Source organism: Polyergus mexicanus, unplaced genomic scaffold (assembly GCF_030449975.1).
Source record: "Polyergus mexicanus isolate NDT 795.1 unplaced genomic scaffold, iyPolMexi1.0 SCAF_24, whole genome shotgun sequence".
Classification (NCBI taxonomy): Eukaryota; Metazoa; Arthropoda; class Insecta; order Hymenoptera; family Formicidae; genus Polyergus; species Polyergus mexicanus.
The window spans coordinates 301769-321934 of record NW_027223344.1 but is presented as its reverse complement, the minus strand read 5'-3'; the positions used below and the strand labels follow the sequence as shown (position 1 = coordinate 321934).

Below are 20166 nucleotides of genomic sequence, written 5' to 3'. Positions count from 1 at the left end.
AAGCAGTGGTATCAACGCAGAGTACTAAGAGTAAGATTTTATCGCTTTGCGACCCTCAAGTTTAATTTGCCGAAACTATCGCGTGCTTAATCACTCATCACTAAAAAACTTATTAAAAAGATTATGGCATAAAAAACATTATTCTAAGCAGTGGTATCAACGCAGAGTACTTATCACAATGGAAAAATTATTCGAGACTTTTAGAGGAAATAAAATAAAGGAAAATATCTCGACACATTTTCGGCGACTCTATCTATCCAACCGACTACATTTCCGTTCACGAAAAGCCTTCGAATGTCGTAATCCGACACCTTGATGGATCAAAGCCGCCGTAACATCGTTAGATGAGGAACCAGTCGTTCCCTCGTCGTTTCCGCTTTCCCTTCTTGATTTCGGCTGACGGTATTTCCCAGACAGTAATGTCAGAGCCTGCTAGAAAAAAAAATTCAAAGAGAAAAATGTGGAATAGTCTTACCTCTCCTGAAGCGACCGCCTCGCCCGGAATGAAGAGTTCTGGATAAATATTGTCTAGGTACCACTTGAACGACTTACATCCCAGTTTCTTCCTAAGGGTCTTTCGAAGCAGTGGTATCAACGCAGAGTACTATAAAAATTCAATATGTAACCAAATCGGGATTACGCTTACAATTTGACAAAGATGACAAAGATGAACTTGTGAAAAAAATGCGAGATATTTATAAATACGTAATGATAATAAAAAAGTAGTTGTATGCATTTTTTATAAAATTATTGTAAAAAAAATCGTTAAAAATTATTTTCTATAATAATAATTGTGAAAATAGATGTAAATAAAGTCAAATTACAACTCATAAGATTTTTAGAGATATTCGTTAAAAATCTGCCATACTTTAAATTAAATTATAGAATAAAGAATTTGATTTATATATATATAAAGTACTATCTATCTGTCTTTCTCTTTACACAATAATGATTATATCTTTTAAATAATAAAATGCCATTATCAACATCAGGCTGTTTGTGAATTTGTGTCTAACTCAATTGTTGATATTACTACTGTGAATTATTGCTTGCAAATAGGAATAACGGCATATAAGCAAAGAACGATTTATATCATTATTTTATGAAGCCATCCATGAAGACGACATCCTCGATAGATTCGATCATTACATAGAGCGGCGTGCTTACGGAAGCGATTTATTCTCTACGGTTCGATTTATCTCGTCGATTGGATCTCGACAGGAGAATAAGAGCGGAGAAGCATCAAGGATAAATGACAGATCGTTATAGTGTGGGACGAAAGAAATGTCCTTCAAGAGAGCGAGGACATGCGCGCGAGTCTTAAAAGCACTTGGCACGTTTATGGCCCTTTTTTACGACGATTCTTGGTCTACGATCCTCTCCATCATCGGCCACCTTTATCGTCATCCTTCATCCTATTCTTACCAAACTGCTCGGTCAATGTTTACGAGCAACTTGGGTTAAAAAAACATAGCCACGATGCTTTATTAATATACTACAATTTGGAACAAGATCTTTAATTTTATAGCGAAAAATAAATTATGATTAATTATTTGTTTTTTTTTCGCAGCTTATATACCATAATTATATATATATATATATATATATATATATATATATATATATATATATATATATATGTATTCCTAAATATGTGTAAGTTTTTCTTTGTGATATCGTTCCTACATCCTTTTACACTAAAAAGATTTTTTTCTGTTTATTTATGCGAATGTTTTCATTTGAAGACTACATTTTAATTCCAATTTGTAGTCGCAAAAAGCTCTTCTCCCGTCTTAGTTTCCGATTCTTGTATTGATCTGCCAGCTAAGGTGAAACGAGCTATTCTAATTGTCCCCTCGTTGCATTCTCACGTAGCGAAAAGTCATATATGGAAGGAAGGTTATGCATGCGACGATGCACAAGTACCCACCTTGTCGTGACCTATCCTCTGATAGTAGTACTTGGCGTACTCGTCCAACCACACTTCGCTCAGCCTTATGCTGTTCCTCTTGAGCACGTTCACGCCGCTGCGCCACTTGTAGGGCGAACGTTTCCTGAAGATGTGACCCACGTGCGAGCACGGCACGATTTCCAAAGTACCTACGAGCGTATCGAGTTATTAGATCAACATTTTCGGCCGTTCGGTGTTAAAATTCGTTGCGTCGATTGTTAATACCAAGTATCGCATAAAGATGTAGAATATGAAATATTTCTACAAAATAACCGCGCACGGTTATTATAAATTAAATAATAACAAAAATATAATATGCAAAAAATATAATTCTGACGTTAAAAGTAATAATAAAAAGTATTTTATAAAAATTTTTCTACATTACATGCAATACTTATTAATTATTGTTCTTATGTCAGATACGCTAATTTAAAACCGTAATTTTCTAAGTTGGGAAGAAACATGAGATTACTATTAAATATTACTTATCCTTTACCACCACACATCCAGGTTTTAAACGATAATTCAAGATTCTCGCCGCCCCAGATATCGAAGCCGCTGTCGTACGTGCCAATCCGTTCGAAAAAGGCTCGATCTATCGAAAAGAGGCCACCAGCCATCGTTGGCGACCAAACGGGTTCGGCCGGGTTTTTGTGTCTTTTTTTCTCCCTCTCTGGCACCGCGTGCCAATTGAACTTGTTAACAAATATTGATATACATCAAGAATTCGTTTACGCAGATAAGCTTATAAAATTTCGGCAATTTAAAAAAATTGTCATACGTTAAAATAATATTATAAAATAAGAACGTTAAAAATATGTCACATAACGTAGATTATTTTTTACAGAACAAACGCGTTTTTTAAAATTAATTCTTGTCTTTTACAAGAGGATATATGTATATAAAATATTTTCATTATAATGAAATGCAATTTACATCGTATCTTGCAATTTTTACGACTCCGTGCAAATTCAATTGCATGCCGTCAAGACAGATGCATTCTCTATCGGCTCGAGCTCGCGAAAGTAGCACGAAGATTTCGTTTACCTGAAGATTCCAATCGAATCCGCCGACATTTACACCGCCCGAGTCGCGCCAGTGGTATTCTAGGGTGGTGTCGTCTATAACATCGATCACCGGACAAACTACCGTTGTCGGATCGCGTGCGATTCTATCCAGAAGAGGCTCCAACCAACCCTCCGTGCACTCGCAATGGCTATCCAAATACGTGAGTACCGGCGCCTTTGCCGCCGCGGCGCCTAGCAAACGTGCCCTGATAAGGCCCTCTCGTTTATTCGCTCTGATAATTCTCACCTTCGGATAATTCATCATATAGTCTTCCAATTGACGTTTGAGATGAGCTGCGAAACAATCATTTTCTCGTCACTCGCCATTTTCGTGCGAAATAATATGTCGCGATAATAAAATATTGTGCGCGTATTTATATAATGTGAGTTATTAATACCATATATTTAATTAAAATAATTTTTTCACTCTTTTATCAATTTAATTTTCTATATTTATACTTTTCTACGCGTTATTGCGCGTATTCTCTTTCGTCGTATACGTAAATTCATCAAATTTAATATTGTTTACGCGCATTGTCCTCTCTCTATATTTTTACTAAAATATTTTATACAGTTTTTATCAAAAAATACCAACGTTCTCATTATTAAACGGTTGTATAATTTATGATATCTCTCATAATACGCGAGATAGCATTATTCCGCCGTGTATAAGATTCACTCAAATATTAATTTTACGGAAAAGCCCCACAGGTTTTTTTCAATATCATCGTTTTTTAAATTTCCGCCAATTTGAAACATGAGTTACCCGCAGTATCTATGCCTCGGCGACGGATATTGCAACAATAAAACCAAATTGCCCGTTTCTCTAAGTTTCTCTAACGTCGATTATATCCTTAATGTCGGATTACGGTTTATTTACGATGTCATTCGCAAACTGTTGCGGCAACAACAATCACCCTTTCCATCCTAGATTCATATTTTAACCACGATCGATTTAATCGTATGCTAAAAACTACAATAATCCCGTATAATGGTGTTTTCCCTATATTTATCCGAGCCATTAATATTTTATTGTCAACCTGATAAAAGAGTAACTATGCGAGCGTAGTTTATAGATCCAATAAAAATTATATAAGCAAATTAATTTCCAGTTTGTTGTTAAAATATGTTAAGCAACGATCGGATACAAAAGAGATGTAGTTGGTAAGAAATTTATATTAAAAAATTTATATTTATCAGATATATAATAAATTCAACAAGTTAATAATGAATATAAGTATCTACTGTTTGATTAGAAGAAAATTACAAGAACCACTTTCTTTATCACATTTTTAATCCTAGTAAAAAAAAATGTTTTCGTATCGATAGAAATCATGACTAAAAGATTTTGTCTACTAAAGTCACTTTAGTGGATATTTCACGAAGTGGTCTGTTATTTGGCGTTATTTCCGGCAATCGTAGGCGAGGCTTAAGATTTATGAGACGTATTCGCCTATAGTTACTATAGGTCGCCAGGCAGCAATTAGCAGACATTCGTGATTTATTCTCCGTTAGTTTGGCTTTATGAGGGACCAGGCCAATAATCCTAAGTCTCTATCCTGTAAGCTCGGTTAACTATGAATACTATAAGGGGATTCTACGGATCAGCATGTTTCGTGCAGGCGCAATGATTATCTAGCAAAACGTATACTTGGAAATGATAGAGACGTCGGCTCGATTTTATGCACCTTTTGAATAAATTGCGCGCTTGATGAGCTTTAATACAAACTCATCGTACTCATCGACGTTCTACCCCGTTATCACTACCTCGGGTTTTCGCATCAACTCGCGAAAAAATTTCCTCTCTATGTGCTGAAATAGAAAAAAATACAGGAGTCGTTGTACGGATCACATCGGTATGAGACGAGAAAATATTTCTCTCAAAATACGTCGAAGTACGTTGAGCGAGGCGCGCTTAACTGTACTCGAACGAGAAGAGATGAACCATAAAAGATCGGAGGTCAGACATTTAATGTGCACTCAACTACGGTGTATGTGTACGGATTCCGCGCGCATTCCAATCCGAATTAACTTCTAATGAATTCCTCGAATGCAGAGGCACGCATAAACCGACCGTGGCTGTTATTGCAAATTTCAATATGACTTTACCGAGCACATTGTGAGGCGTAGATAATGGAAACGCTCAAAGAGCACCCAGTCTGTCCTCGTCGAGCGCGCTCGTAATTAACTCCGTAATTCTCGTCGCCGATCCCTTGTATAAAAGCTAATTATCGTGCATGCGTTTTGCTGAAGCGGACTAAAACCTTCCCCTTTAAAATTCATTACATCTTTCTTACAGGCGTTAATAATCATTGAACTCACTTTAATCCGCCCCCTGCGACCGAAGAGAATATATTTTTTCGAAATAATATTCAAAGACATACTGTGTGTGTGTGTAGTGTACAGTCCATACATCGTTAAAAAGAAATATATGCATAGTAAAAAGCGTTGATAACGAAAAAGTAATTATAGATATATGTTAAATTTCTCGTAATACGAAGGACGTAATCTTAAATTAAAATCATGCATGAATCCCCGTTTACTCCGTTCGTACCATGAAAAAAAGTCCATACAAAGTATAGTATTTTGATCTCATTTTTGCGATAAAGCAATCGCAGTTGTCTGTTAATAATACACACCAAGCCAGGGGATCGCTAAAATCACTATGTTTATAGGTTTAACTTCTGGCCGGGGGTTTATCTTCAGCTTTTAATAGGGATTGCCAGTAACCACCCTGGCTATTTCCATCACGTCGCCTTTTTCTAAATCTGCTTAATCTCGAACACTTTCTCTCTTAGGTTTTTTATGCTCATCTACCTTTTATATACAGTAGAATCTCGCGCGATTGCAATTGCCTTTTCCGCCTTTTTAATGCAGCAATTAAATTGTAAAATAAGATATCTTTTTTAATTTTTTCGAAAGAAAGATATTATCGTTAAATAAGATGTGTTATATATGTATATAACATTATAAATATATAAATAGCTCAAACTGTATTATATGATTATTTATTAAAAAATGCAAATTTTTTTTTGCTAATGATGATTTCTGTTTTATCGCAATTTACTGCAAAATTTGTAATTTAGATTTCGATTTAGCAGCTGTTGTATAAACGTCAGTTTATTCGAAAATATGCAGGTACATTGAAGCTATAATTGTCTTTTTGCCATACAAACAATGCGCGTGTTTGAACATACATATTTACTTTGACCGAATTCGCAAAATTGCGTATTTGATATACTTTCATTGATCTTTTTCGCGTAAATGCCTTTATATAGATAAAAATATATCTGATAGATAAATGCAAAATACAAAATAAATGATTACAAACGTAACTTTATAATTTTAAATAAAAACTTCAAAATTTGGACAAGTGATTATTCTTTCGACGAAATGTACAATATATACAATTCTCTGTCTTCTAAAATTAACAACGTGTTCTCTTATCTCATTAAAAATATCGCAATAATTTAAAAAGTTTCTTCCTAAGCATTTATCAAACTTTGTAATTTTTCAATATAATGTAACGGCGCGTGTCCACGCTCGATTTTGATCAACTCGAACAAACAGGGACATTAAATCTAGAGAGAGAGTCGGTTGCAGAGATTGTATGGAGCTCTCTCGTAATTTTCAGAGAGTCTGTATGGCAGGTCGAGAGTTTCTCTTCTATTCACGTCGTGGCAATACATTGGAGAGATGGATCGCAATTAATCGATCTATCCCGAAACTACGAAACACTGTCGCGATAACGAATCACCGTGCTGAATGGAGATGCGGTTGCACGAGCAAGTACGCGAATATAATAGCCCGCGGTCTCTGTTCGCTCTGTGCTTACGAATTTCTCGACGTCCTACCGAGGATTTTTCATCTCTCAACGATGTGAGCTATACGAGGATTTATGACGCTACGGAGCCGATATGCTATCCCGCTTCGATCGCGCATAGAAGGTATTTCGTTTTGAATCCAAAGTACGAGCACGGTTCCTGGTGATAACGCGAGAATAACTCGCGTTCACTCTTCGTTATTCGCAAAGAAAATATTTTAATATTATAATATTCGCATATAGGCTCCGTAATGTATATAATTCACGTTTAATATAAGGCATAATTATAGGTGTAATTGATATTTCAATTTTTCTTAATATAAATATTCATGTTTATAAAAATTATGTTTTCTTTATAATTTAAAAAAAAAAAGATATTTTAAAATAAAATTAAAGAGAGGAAGGAAAAAATAGCGATGATTATAATGATTTACATCATTATGACAATTGAAATTATTATTACAATAATTATTGTCATAATAATTATATTATTATATTTATAATTATATATTATATTATATAATATTATATTTATTAATTATATTTAATTATATTATTATGATAAATATATTATTAAAAAAAAAAAAAAAATGTGGTAGTTTGTTAAATCTTCTATACTTTTACTATTTAAAAGAACAACTTACGCATATCAGAGAAATCATCGACGAGAATGATCTCTTGTATGAGATGCTCCGGCGATCTGTCCAGAACGGAATGCACAGTACGCAATAATACGGACCAAGCTTCATTGTGGAAGCAAATAATTACCGCTGTAGGCGGAAGGTCCTTCAAGTATCTACCAGACTCCTTACACCTATAACACAATAAGAACAATGATTTAATTAATTATTAACGATTGTGTTATTCAAGTAAAAAACACTGCCCATTATTATCGAAAATATATTTCAATGCACGAATGTTATGCTGACAAAGCAAAATATTATATATCGGTTCTGCTCATGTTCCGCTAATAAAATTAGCTTTGATAGTAGATTGCCATATTGTTTGCAGAGCAAATGTTTATATCAGTTTAAGTGAAACCGAATCAAGTTCTTGATCTGTAGACCGCAACGAAGGGAATGATTACGGGAATGATTGTATGTACCAGAAGATATGTCAGGAAAATACGGTAATACGATTAAGGCAAGGGAATGTTTGCGGACTGAACGCCCATGAGATGTATACTCGCCCGAAGCTTACCGCAAAATGAATTCCAGAGATGCAGGATTGCGACTTCCGGATTCGGTTAAACACACAGCAAATCCGTCGCGGTTTATGAACACAGTAAATAAAAGTTTCCATGCGCCTTTCTTCGGATATTCGCGAGAGCTCGCGTTTCTATTTATTAACATATTCTCGTCAAATCCCACGCAATCGTACATTCATTTATTCAATGGTTACGTTAAGCTCTATTTGCAATTTTATCGCCTACTGCTATGTTTAATACTATCTTATATTCATGTTTGTGATTCACAATGGATGTAATTAGCTTTGGTATGGTTACACGTGTTTCATTCACGAGATCATTATCGCGAATTAATTTGAAGTATTCGTTTGCAATTAACACATTATATGCTATAACAGAGAATAGGTACATTATATCGTGCTAATGATGCGATTACGAGAAGTGTCATAAGTGTTCGATAACGGCCATTATTGTAACGACCATCTGTGAATAATTTCAATTAACAGCTGCCAGCAAACATTCACCGCTTACGAGAATACTATTTGTCAAATTTCCGATATATCCTTCCTGGTGTATCGAAGCGAATATCTACTCATGGATGAAATCCCTTCATAATCAGTTTCCATGTCAGGGTTAGAGATGCGCTTGTATCAGATCAAACATAAAGTTTAACGTATCTATATACATGTTATCTCTATAACATTGCAAATAAGACAGAAGATATACGTATAGACAACGGTTTAGCACATGAAGAGTGATTAATAAAATGAGATTATAAACGAATAACATAGTTAAATACCAGAATCGCAAACGATGATAAATCAAATAGAGAAGAGAAGAAAGTAGTCGAACTTTTCTTTGTGCAGATCGAAGCAGTTGCAATTCGATTGTAGATACATGAAAAAAATATTAATGAAATATGTTATATGCAGGTTGGGGGATTTATATTGAGACACCTAAATATTTAAAAAATAAAGCAAGATAGAAAGAAATGTTTCAGACAAACGTTGTTCGGTTTTAAGGGGGTCATAGGATGGTGCCATTAGTTTGACCTTGGGTGGAGGCGCTTCGGAGATTTCAATGTCAATCTTGTTTTTTTAAATGGAAACACCCCAATTTTTTTACATAAATCGCTCCCTTGCAATATTCCGCATAAAAAGTTATAGAGGTATGATGGCCAAAAGTTTAATAGTTTACGAGATATTTTATTACTTTATTTTCGATATAATTTTACATAAATTATAAAATATCTCATAAAATTATTTATTTTGCAATAATGTTACCTTAATATTTTAAGCTCAAAAAATGAGAGATATCAATTGGTGTAAAGAAAATAAAACAAGATATATATATATATATATATATATATATATATATATATATATATATGTTATAATACGTTTCCAAACTCTCTCTCTCTTTCTCTCTCTCCCTCGCTCTCGAAAATTACAAGATAGAATGAAACTTGTTCCACGTTAAAATAACAAAATGTCAAGCAGCGACGTACAATAAGTGCTGAATATTATTTTTTTTATGTATGTAGGTCACGTTCATATAAAAAGAAAACGCTTAACAAATTTTCAATAAATAATCACAAACGATATTACGTCATATGTCTATCTATATCCCTTTCTCTCTCTCATTGAATTTCGTGTAGATAATTACAAAAATTTATTTTCAGTTACGCACAACTCTCATAGCTTTACAATTGTAACTTTATAATTATGAATTATAACAAGGCTATCACACGATATGTACACGAAAAAAAAATGCTGTTGCTTCAATTAAAGTCTATGTCACGGGCTGCCAACAAACATACATAGTTCATTCAATGATATTTTTATTGGACGAAATATCTGGATTATTAAAACAACTATCCAGATATTTGGTCCAATAAAAATATCACGGAATGAACTATGTATGTTTATTGGTAGCCCGTAACGTAGATTTTAATTGAAGCGACAGCATTTTTTTTCCATGTAACTATAAATTTATATATTGGGCGTTATAGATTAAAATAATGAAGATCTTTATAATGCTTTTGTGTCTCACAAGTGGCTATTATCTAACTATAATAAATCCATGAAAATAGCGACATATTATATTATGTATACATATATTATTATGTCATTCAATGTAGAAAACAGTTTAAATGAAGATTTAATGTGATAAATTCAGAAATGTTTTACCTCAGAAAATGTGATTTTAGTGCAGACAATCATTCAAATATTAATCTTCGTTCTATTCCTGTTATACAATATGTCACTTCTACGCAAGTGTTTATCAATCTTCAAGTCTGTCTTATTAAATAAAATCTACGAGTATATTTAACAGCTAATGTCAGCAGATAAATAAAAGGTTTCAAATGTGCAATCTTCATTGTAAATGAATGTTATTCGGAATTTCAATAAAAAAATTCAAAATAATTTTATACGCTTTTAGATCAGAATAAAATGTACTTCAAAAAAGTGATTAATGTAAAAGTATATAGAACAGCGATGAGAGAATTTATTGATTTTTATACATAGTCCCTGAAATAATGCTCCATCATAACACATGCTTCTCAACGTTATCATTGATCGCATTTATCTGATGCGCCTTAAGCATGCGTCAGATAAATTTTTCCAGGCTAAAAGCGAAAGAAACTTGCGAATTGAATCAACGTTATTTGCATTTGCATTTCTCTCCGCATTAGTTTGTTTCAGTTTTAATTTTTACTAGCAAAGCTGGTAAAATTTTCACTTTTAAATACGAAGCGCTGCGTTTTTAATTTCCAACATTGTCGGTGATAAATTTCGCAGTAATAAAACTTCCGCGTGGAGAAAATTCTACTCGCAATTTGTCATTATTATCGCGCATAATTTTTGTAGCAATAACACACTTCTTAATCTTCTTTACTATAAGCCACTTTTAATCCTCCGTTATGAGCAATGTTAAGTTACAGCATTAATATATAACTTGATATAATTAATGTAACTTACTTAAAAATTATTTATAATGACCGAAATATCAACCCCTCGTACTCGTATATGATTTATCAGTGTGAGATTATTTCGGATTATGTGTAGAAAAATCTCTGACACGTTAAATCCGCACGTGGAAAATTATTGATTTATAACGACACATTAATCGATTAAAGAAGAATCTAAAATTTCCCCCCGTCTAAAACGTTAAATATTATATCAATATTCAATTTAATACAATTGAATTATTCTATTATTCCGAATGCGGAGAAAAGGAAGGGGATTTGCTCATCAATGCATATTTATACTGCTCGCGTAGCTTGAAAGTAAATCATAGCAATATCGTTACAATCGTATTAATATCGCGAACGCGCGGCCGCGAATATAAATCGCGCACGGCAAGACTCGAACAAAGTGGGAAATCGCTTAAGCCAGTAAACGCATCGATCGTTTCCAGTCGATTGACGTTCAACAGCGATATCCTCTTTCCCATCGACAAAAGAGACCCTATTGTTGGACGGCACTCGGGATGGGTAGCTCGAAATCAGCCACGGATATCGAATGAGAAGCGGCTCCTTCGCGCGTTCAGCACATTCGGCGATCACCCCCTTACAACCTGCCTCTCCAATCCCGTTGTCATCCCGATCGCCTAAACCCCGCGAGGCGTTGCACTCGATCAAACGCGTCACGTTTCATACCGCATCGCCGAAGTCCGCATCCCGGATGTGTAGAATTCTATTTGCAAGTCTCTTCGCCGTAGGCACGTCGCCTGTAGGAATCTTGACTTGTCTTCATTCGCGGAAATTGAAGAGATAGATGTGCATGAAGTAGATGAAAGTCAAATATTGTGTAAAGAGAAGGCGCACCAAGAAAATGACGAATGCATTGCGAGAAGAATCGACGACTTCCTTTGCAAGTTACTATTTCGTTCACGATGAGCTTTCATAAATTGCGATTAATTGCAATGTGAGATTTTAGAAGAGTATAGATTCAAGTTGATATAGATAAAGAGATTCATCGCACGATCAAGGTTTAAATACAATAGATTATTGCGACTTTAAAAGTTAAAATATCTATTAAAAATTAATAAAAGCTCGAACACTAATATAATTTGTTTCTCAAAGTTAAAAAAAAAAAAAAAAAAAAGTACGTTATAATGGAACTTATTGATCTGTAATATCTCCAGCTTTCATCTCATCCCCTTTACGAACCGCAATACAATGCAAGAAAAACATCTTAAGAACTTGCAAGGCTATCAGAAAATACAAAATGAGATCTGCAATCTAATTTAGTTTCCCGAGCGTAATTATATTATTAAAGAAAAACTTCTGCCAAGGGCAGCATTGCAAAATATCTGTTTCAGCGTCTCGCAAAGAAAGATAAATGAAAGTTTCGTGAAGCTAATTGCAGCTTCTGTGCAAGCATCCTTCTTCCCTTTCAAGAATCGTTTGTCTTGTGATTATGTTACAACGTCCAACGTTAACGCATTCTTTACAAATAGCCTTGTATCTTCTTTCGTATTTAATTTGATCAATGTACTGTCAACATTCTCAGGAAATATTATTCATTGTTATTAATCTCGACAATAATTTTTTTTTTTAATTTTGCGATTATTGTCAGAAACTAATAACATGACAATATCGCAAATATCGTGACATTTTGTATGCCGCTCTTGTAATATGATGCTCGCACAACATTCAAAAATAATCCCGGTCTCAGAAATCGTAAAGTGGAAAAATTGGATGCCTCGCGATATTCCTTGTAAGTAACGCTACATTTGGCACCCTTGGAGAATAGCCTCGAATCTAAGGAATTCCGATACCCGAGGATTTCCCGTCATAAGCGATGGATAAGGACGATTTTCTCGTGCGAGATTATAGGACCATTGGGGAAAATAGATTCACATTTTTAAGAAGAATGACACGGGGTAGTGCGAATAGTGCGGCACGATAAGAGTGCGCGAGTAAACTTGAATCCCGAATGATTCTCCGTCATTACGAAGGTCGCGCCTTCAACAAAGTTTTTCGACGAAAATATATCCGGCCGAGTATTACCAGTTAAAATCAGACAACAAAAAGTAAAGGCGTTCAACTCCTGCTGAGAATTTATACGAGGAAAGTTGAAATTACTTGGAAGGTAACAGCAGCGCACAAAGTCATATCCATTGTAGTATGTTATATCCTAAATTGAATTCTACGCTTGCAGTTGGATAACGCAGGGATAGCTATATCCACAAATCTAACGTAATGCCCAGTTTTAGCAATAACGAATAATTTATCTCTAGAGCAATTGTAAAGAGAGAGAGACAGAGAAAGAGAGAGAGCGAGAGAGAGGAGAGAGAGAGAGAGAGAGAGAGAGAGAGAGAGAGAGAGAGAGAGAGAGAGAGAGAGAGAGAGAGAGATAAAAGAATACGTTTCATTATATCAGCATATATGATATAAATCACCTAAAAAAAGGTACCGAGTATATTATAGTTAGTCGACAAACTCGAAGTGTTATAATTGATCGTTTCGTCCAAGTGCACACGAAATCCTGTAGACAAACCTAAATCCATAATAAACGAATACAGGACGAGAATACACCATGAAGCGTGTTCAAGTCGAATTTCGAGATTTATATTGTTGCATGAGTCTGATTGGCGATCGATGACGTCGAGCAAACTTTATCAAATTTTGCATGCGAAGCGATGACGGATATAGTAATGACAGTTTGTCAAAGATAATTAAAAAAATAAAATGCTAATAAAATAATATTTATATTCATAGGAGCGCGCGCTGTGCTAGTAGTATAAAAAAGAGGAGATGAATTGCATTTCTTTTCGAATATGATTCGTTTTTGTCTAAAAACTTGTACAGATACGAAAACAGATGAGAATAGTTGTTTCTGTTCCCTCTTTGACAACGAGACGCATTTCGATGATGAAAAGTTGAGCGCACGAGTTTTAGCTTAATGAATAACCGCACGCATTGCATTTTTCGAAATATAGTCGTGCAATATTCTGCATTACTTTATTTATTCTTACGCGAGGATCATCCACAGTCTCTACGGAGAGAAAAATAGGGACGCGGTTTCAATTAGCGCGCCACGTGGGAATATGAAGCTGCAAGCTCGCATCCCCGCGGAGTGTCGTAAAGATCCGTATAATGGCCCGATGGGGTGCGGACTTTCGGCCCTGGGAGTAAACGGAGATAAAGTGTTTTTCACTTCTCCTCCTAGCGTAGGATGATGTTACGTGTACACGCACGTTGCAAGAGCACGCGCGCGAGACCGCCGCTGAGATACGAGGGTTTTCGCACGCGGGCGTGAGCGGAATATATATATGCCATACTACTGAAATGTCAGAATTAACCCGCGAATTATTGTCTCGTTTACTATCGTATTTAATTTCGTGGGATCTTCGTGAGTCTATATATAAACGCGGCCTCGGCAGCACGTAACGGTTACGTCAAAGCTCCGTTTGCTGACCGGAATAGAAAGAACAAATGTTGTTCTAACACGAAAAGGCTACGTTTCAGTTACACTACCTTCAGTATTATCTAGCTGGTTTCATCATTGTCGGTCAACTTTAACTCTAGCTTAATTAATTACAGATTTTTCCGAGCGTATATACAGCTTTCCGAGCGAAATCCGTCTATTGTCGGCGCATCCCTCGTGTGTTTTAATTTTCACGCGGCGAGATAATCATGGCAAAAGTGTAGAAAAAGAGGGATGCGTGCGGATTTCGCCCGCTTTCCAGCGCGAATTCGCGAAGCATAGATAGTGGAAGAAATAGAATAATCCGACATACACGAGAAAAGGAGAAAGAGAGAAAGAAGTCGCAAGGCCGCAACCGTTTAAATATGTACAAAGGTTTGGGCACACGAGAAACGTGTAAATCAAAGGACTTGCGCGACGCTCCATTTATCGGCTGCTTTCCGAGAGAACTGATTGAAATTCAATCCTAACGAGACACGTTTGACGAAGCGCTTTGACAGGATCACGCCGCGCGGAAACGAACGATCCGCCAAAACGTAGAAGTATTTGCCGATGACGACTTTTGGGATTCCGCATAGAAAGTTCTACGGTAAGCGCGATATATGTCGACATGGAGATTCCGTATATGGGCGTGTCGTAAAATCCCAAGTGAGCTTGGCTGCACGACGGCAGCTTTGTATCCCGATATGACACTGGGATGCCCTAGTGGGATCCGAGAGAAAGAATAGAAGAGTCTTGATACGCGATGGTTTCCAAACTTTTCTTGCTTTCGTATTCATATCAAATTTTAATGTTAAATCTAACAATCTGTTGAGTGCTCTAAATCTTATAAAAATAAATTTAATATTAATATTTATTTAAAAAAAAAAATAATTCGGATCTACTCCAAATAATTTTTTTAAAACTTTTCGATTAATTAAAAAAACAGTAAAATCAATTTACATTTAAATATCGTTTCGTTATATCATGTGTCAAATTGTGAAATCACTTTGCCATATTTTGGCTCGGAGAAAAAATTCATATTTATTATAATACTATCATACAAGAAAGCGCTCTTTTTCGTCTCCATATTTGAAAAAAATCATTATTTAAAAAAATGCAAACAAGAATTCAAAATACACTCTAAAAATCATCATACATTATAATATTTTACAAGGAATTCATTAGAACTTGACAGATTTGTGATTGCAGACTTTATTCCGAGATATTCAAATATATCTATGTAGGATAAAACGTCTGTCTCGTATATAAAGAACGACTTATATTTCTTTCTTCAGCGTCGGATTCTCCGATCTACATCTACTGGAATTCTGACAACTTATATAAGTTTGCTCATGTATTTTTAATTTTTGTAAAACAAAATTTCATTAAACCGGGCAATATTTCATATCACGTGTAATTAAAAATTTTACATGATTATTTAATGATTGTCTAGGTTTCAAATATCCGTTTTAAATATCTCGGTGAAGCAGCGTAAAGTTTCGATTCGACAATTTAGCGCACGGTTTCACGAGCGTCGTCGCTCGTATATATACACCTCGTAACATTTCGCGTACAACAGTTGACAACGATAACATGACAGCTTTGTGTCTCGAGGCAGCGCTCAGATCGTCTCAGGGATATATTATAACGCGCCTACTATTTCAGTTCCGTCAATTCTCTTCTCCCTGCTCTCTCTCTCTCTCTCTCTCTCTCTCTCTCTCTCTCTCTCTCTCTCTCTCTCTCTCTCTCTCTCTCTCTCTCTCTCTCTCTCTCTCTCTCTCTCTCTCTCTCTCGCTGGTAATTCGCATATTGCAGTTACGATTGTAGTCCTCAGGATTTATATTACCGTGGGATTTGCGTCGCAGAAGGGAAATTCCACGCAAACAGTCCCGGTTTTTCAGTTTATTACCGTTATTTCACCGTACTGTGTAATTTTACGTATACCCCGATTGCGGAGTTTGCGCGGTTGTTTCCACTTGCAGCGTCTGACCTATAATATCAGTTACTACTGCGAATGAGATTTTGGTCAACTGGAAGGATTTAATGGCTTGACAAATGTTTTGGACTGTTTTAAAATGCACTATATTTTGCTTAGCATTAAGTTATATACATTTATAATGTATTCAAATTTGCTTTAAATTATTATTATTATTAAATTGCATGTAATAATTTTTTTTGTAAAAATAAAAATATTTGTAATACGAATAAAAAAAGTAAATTCTCTCTCTATATAAGTTTATAAAATAATTGTAATAGAGCCATCAGTGTGTGTTGATAGAGCTTTCCATTTAACCAATTTGTAATTATTGTTAAAAACTGCAAAGAGCCACGCGTTTGCAATTACATTTTTTGTACATATTTCTGTTTATTAATTAAAAAAAAAAAAAATATTAAGCGCGATGCGGGAAACAGAAATGTACACAAATATAAATAAAATTAACCGATGTATTATGCACGTGTTTAAAAATAAAAACGGAAGGATATTGATCAGTTTTCGATACTCCCAACCGATCGAATTATTTAAATAATTATTCCAGAAATATGGTTACAAAGAAATTAATTACAACATTTATCGCGGAATGCGTCCGAGAAAAGAGCCAAAGCGCGACAAAGAGACGATGGGAGAAAAATGACAAAGCCGTGAACAATTGTAATTCAACGTGTCACCGCATCCTAATTTTTGCACCGCGTACGAACGCAATGGCGAGGAGCCTTCGCCGCAAAGCCGGACACGATCGCGGCTTGAAAGCGCTGGAAAGGGATGATGGATTGTATTTACCTGTAATGAGTAAACATCCTCGCGCGTACTGCCATCACTCGCGGTGAGCGTCGGGTAGGAGAATGGTTCGTGACGGTGCGCCGGCTCGCTAACAAGCGTCCTCGTTTGCATCCTATTTCTATACCTTTCGCAAAATCTCCCCCGCGCTCGCGTTATCATCAGCGTCGACGGAGTTAGCAGTCATTGAATTCGCGTTCACGAAAGTGCATCGGCGAGAAATACGCGACTATGCACAGGTATGTACATGGACATTAGTGGTGAAAAGTGACGTGTTGAATAAGCAACGCGACGTTCGCGTACGATTTTACAAAGATACGTTGATCTGCGTTAATTTTATCAAGTATACCTTCCATTCATTCGTCACGCGACGTAACATTTATTCTCTCCGTGCGATTGCATTCCTTAAATATGATCGGGACAATGTATTTCTGTGAAAGAAGGTGCCTTCGAGAAAGTACGATTATTTAATGTTATTCCATTCGCTTTGTCTTCCAGATCATGGCGACCAAAGGAAAAGCGACGAATTTATAGCGTATCCAGTCGGTTTGTTAACACACACACACACACACACACACACACACACACACACACACACACACACACACACACACACACACACACACACACACGATCTATTTTCTATCCCGCGATACATTATCCAGCGGCTCTAGCTGACACCGACGCGCGTAAATGCTTATTTCACGCATTTGTGTATGCAAGCAAGGGAGTAGACTTGCGTCGGGATTATCTGTGAGCTTAACTACTGCTGTTTTCAGAGACAATAGGGAAGGAGGGAGATGCACGCCAGAAGCGTAGCGGGGCTTTATGAACCTGATGCATCAGTAATGCCGGTCGAAATTCGGCTGCTGATATTCTCATCTCCAGGCAGTATATGGTAATTATCGTATTGTGCAAATAATACCGCCGTTATGTATTCAAATTGAAACATCGTCCAAATGTAATTAAACCGGACTACTGTTGAGAAACGGACGAGGCGCTCGCTATTGCAGGCACGCATAAAGCCTGGAATAGAGATCGGCTCCGTGTATACATCTCATCACGTCACATTACATACGTAATTGATAACTGACGTTTCGCTAATTGAATTATCGATAAAATACCCTCGGCGTGTTTAGGCGGCTTGAGATTATGACGCACGCGTCATATTATTTATGATTAGTTATTTAATTGTGTCTCGCTGCATCTGCATGATTAATTGTTGATCCAAATGAATTGGCCGGTTTTGATGTGCCCCCGGCGTAACACACCATGCTCTCCATATGCGATATTAATATTATTTAGTGTCACGCCTACGGCGTTAGTGACAATTCAGTCGCACGTTAAAGCTCATTGTATTATATAATTGTGCTCCGAATTTACAAAAAGAGGTCAAATGTTGTGTTAGATATTTTAAATTTGTTTAATATTTAAACGATTAATAAGTAAATAGTTATTACATTTATTATAAATGTCATATGAAATATTCGTTACTATATTAATAGAAATAAATATTTACATATTAATAGAAAAAATGTTATATGTTTAATGAGAGAGAGAGAGAGAGAGAGAGAGAGAGAGAGAGAGAGAAATTGAAATAATTATTGTTATTTTGTCCCAACATTTTGTTACTGTCTTCGGAAAATACACGAATAAGCGCGAATAAGCATAATATCATTCCATAGAAAATTCGCGCAATGAAATTTAATAACGATTCGTCATCATCTAATTAGCACGCATCTTTAATTAATGACAAAGGATGACCAGAGGCGACGTACCATTTCAACGAGCTATTATCCTCTCAGTACAATGTTTCATATCGACTATTATTATATGATCAGTTTCGATTTTATATCATCTTCAAAAGAGAAGAAGACAGGTCTCGTTATCGGTTGTCCGAAACTGTCACCGGACTCGACGAGATCACATAATTATCGATATCTTCAGACAATGGTGCTCGTTAGCTCGTTGCGAAACTATTGCTCGAGACAGATCCTTTATCGAAGACACCACTAGCCTTTAGGGAAACCAGTATTACTTTTCCTTGCTGGACGCTGTCCAAGTTTCTGACTGTTTGGCAAGTAAGCGCTCGTGTCTATTGTTCGTTTATTTTTTTTTCAGTTCCTTTTCCTATCTTTTTTCTTTAAAAAATGACATTGTGATTATGCAAATGATTGAATGGAGCGAATGTTATAATATTAAGTTTATAATTTATTGGATGCATAAACATTTTCACTGATGAATCGCAGTATGTTTTCCATTATATAAGTTGAATAAAAAAGCTCGACAAATTCTTGCGAAAGTTCTTACGTTTCCAAGGATATTTTATGACGTGGAATGCGATTTTTCTGAAACCTCGAGTTTTCTTGTAAAATCTTGAGATCAAGAGATTTCTTGCAAAATATCGCGCAATCCTCGTGAGATCTAGAATCTTTGGGAAGGAATTTTCTCTGTGCAATGTAAATACGCGATGGCGTATAACTACGTTATATATTATTTGTTACGCTTGTATATTATTATAATAGAACTTTAATCTATATCCGATAAATGTATTCGTGAACCGATAAGTGTCTGTCACGTGAAATTTAACACAAATCTTGTTCCGGTCAACAAAGATAAAACAATACGTAACAATAGCGGAGGAAGTATTACGGCTAGGCTCAAGATTTAAGTGTAGAAATTTGTAACTCGGAAGGAAAAGCTGCGAATGCCGGTGTACACGTCGTTCGTTACTACTGGGCGTCGCCACCGCTTCGCATTCATCTCGCTCTCGGCCGCAATATGGCCGCGAATTAATTGGTCTTGCCCCATGATTAGTAGGTCCCACGAAATTACCGCGATGCCTCGCTGTGATTAATATCCCGGTGTTGCCAACTTTCGCGCGAAAGATTAATAACGGAGGAAAACGGCGGGATGGGCGCCGGACTGCGGGGTTGGGAGGGGG

At 35.9% G+C, this 20166-nt stretch overlaps 1 protein-coding gene across 1 annotated transcript in view; it reads right to left on the bottom strand.

Annotated features, from left to right (window-relative positions):
- Positions 1-20166, bottom strand: part of Pgant9 (polypeptide N-acetylgalactosaminyltransferase 9) — a 245303-nt gene that overhangs the window by 12659 nt on the left and 212478 nt on the right. Inside the window, exons 5-9 of the mRNA XM_070313303.1 lie at positions 7486-7655; positions 2999-3312; positions 2448-2646; positions 1931-2100; positions 476-604 (exon numbers count right to left, since the gene is read on the bottom strand). Coding sequence (XP_070169404.1) covers positions 476-604; positions 1931-2100; positions 2448-2646; positions 2999-3312; positions 7486-7655 — 982 coding nt within the window. The remainder of the gene's footprint in view (positions 1-475; positions 605-1930; positions 2101-2447; positions 2647-2998; positions 3313-7485; positions 7656-20166) is intronic.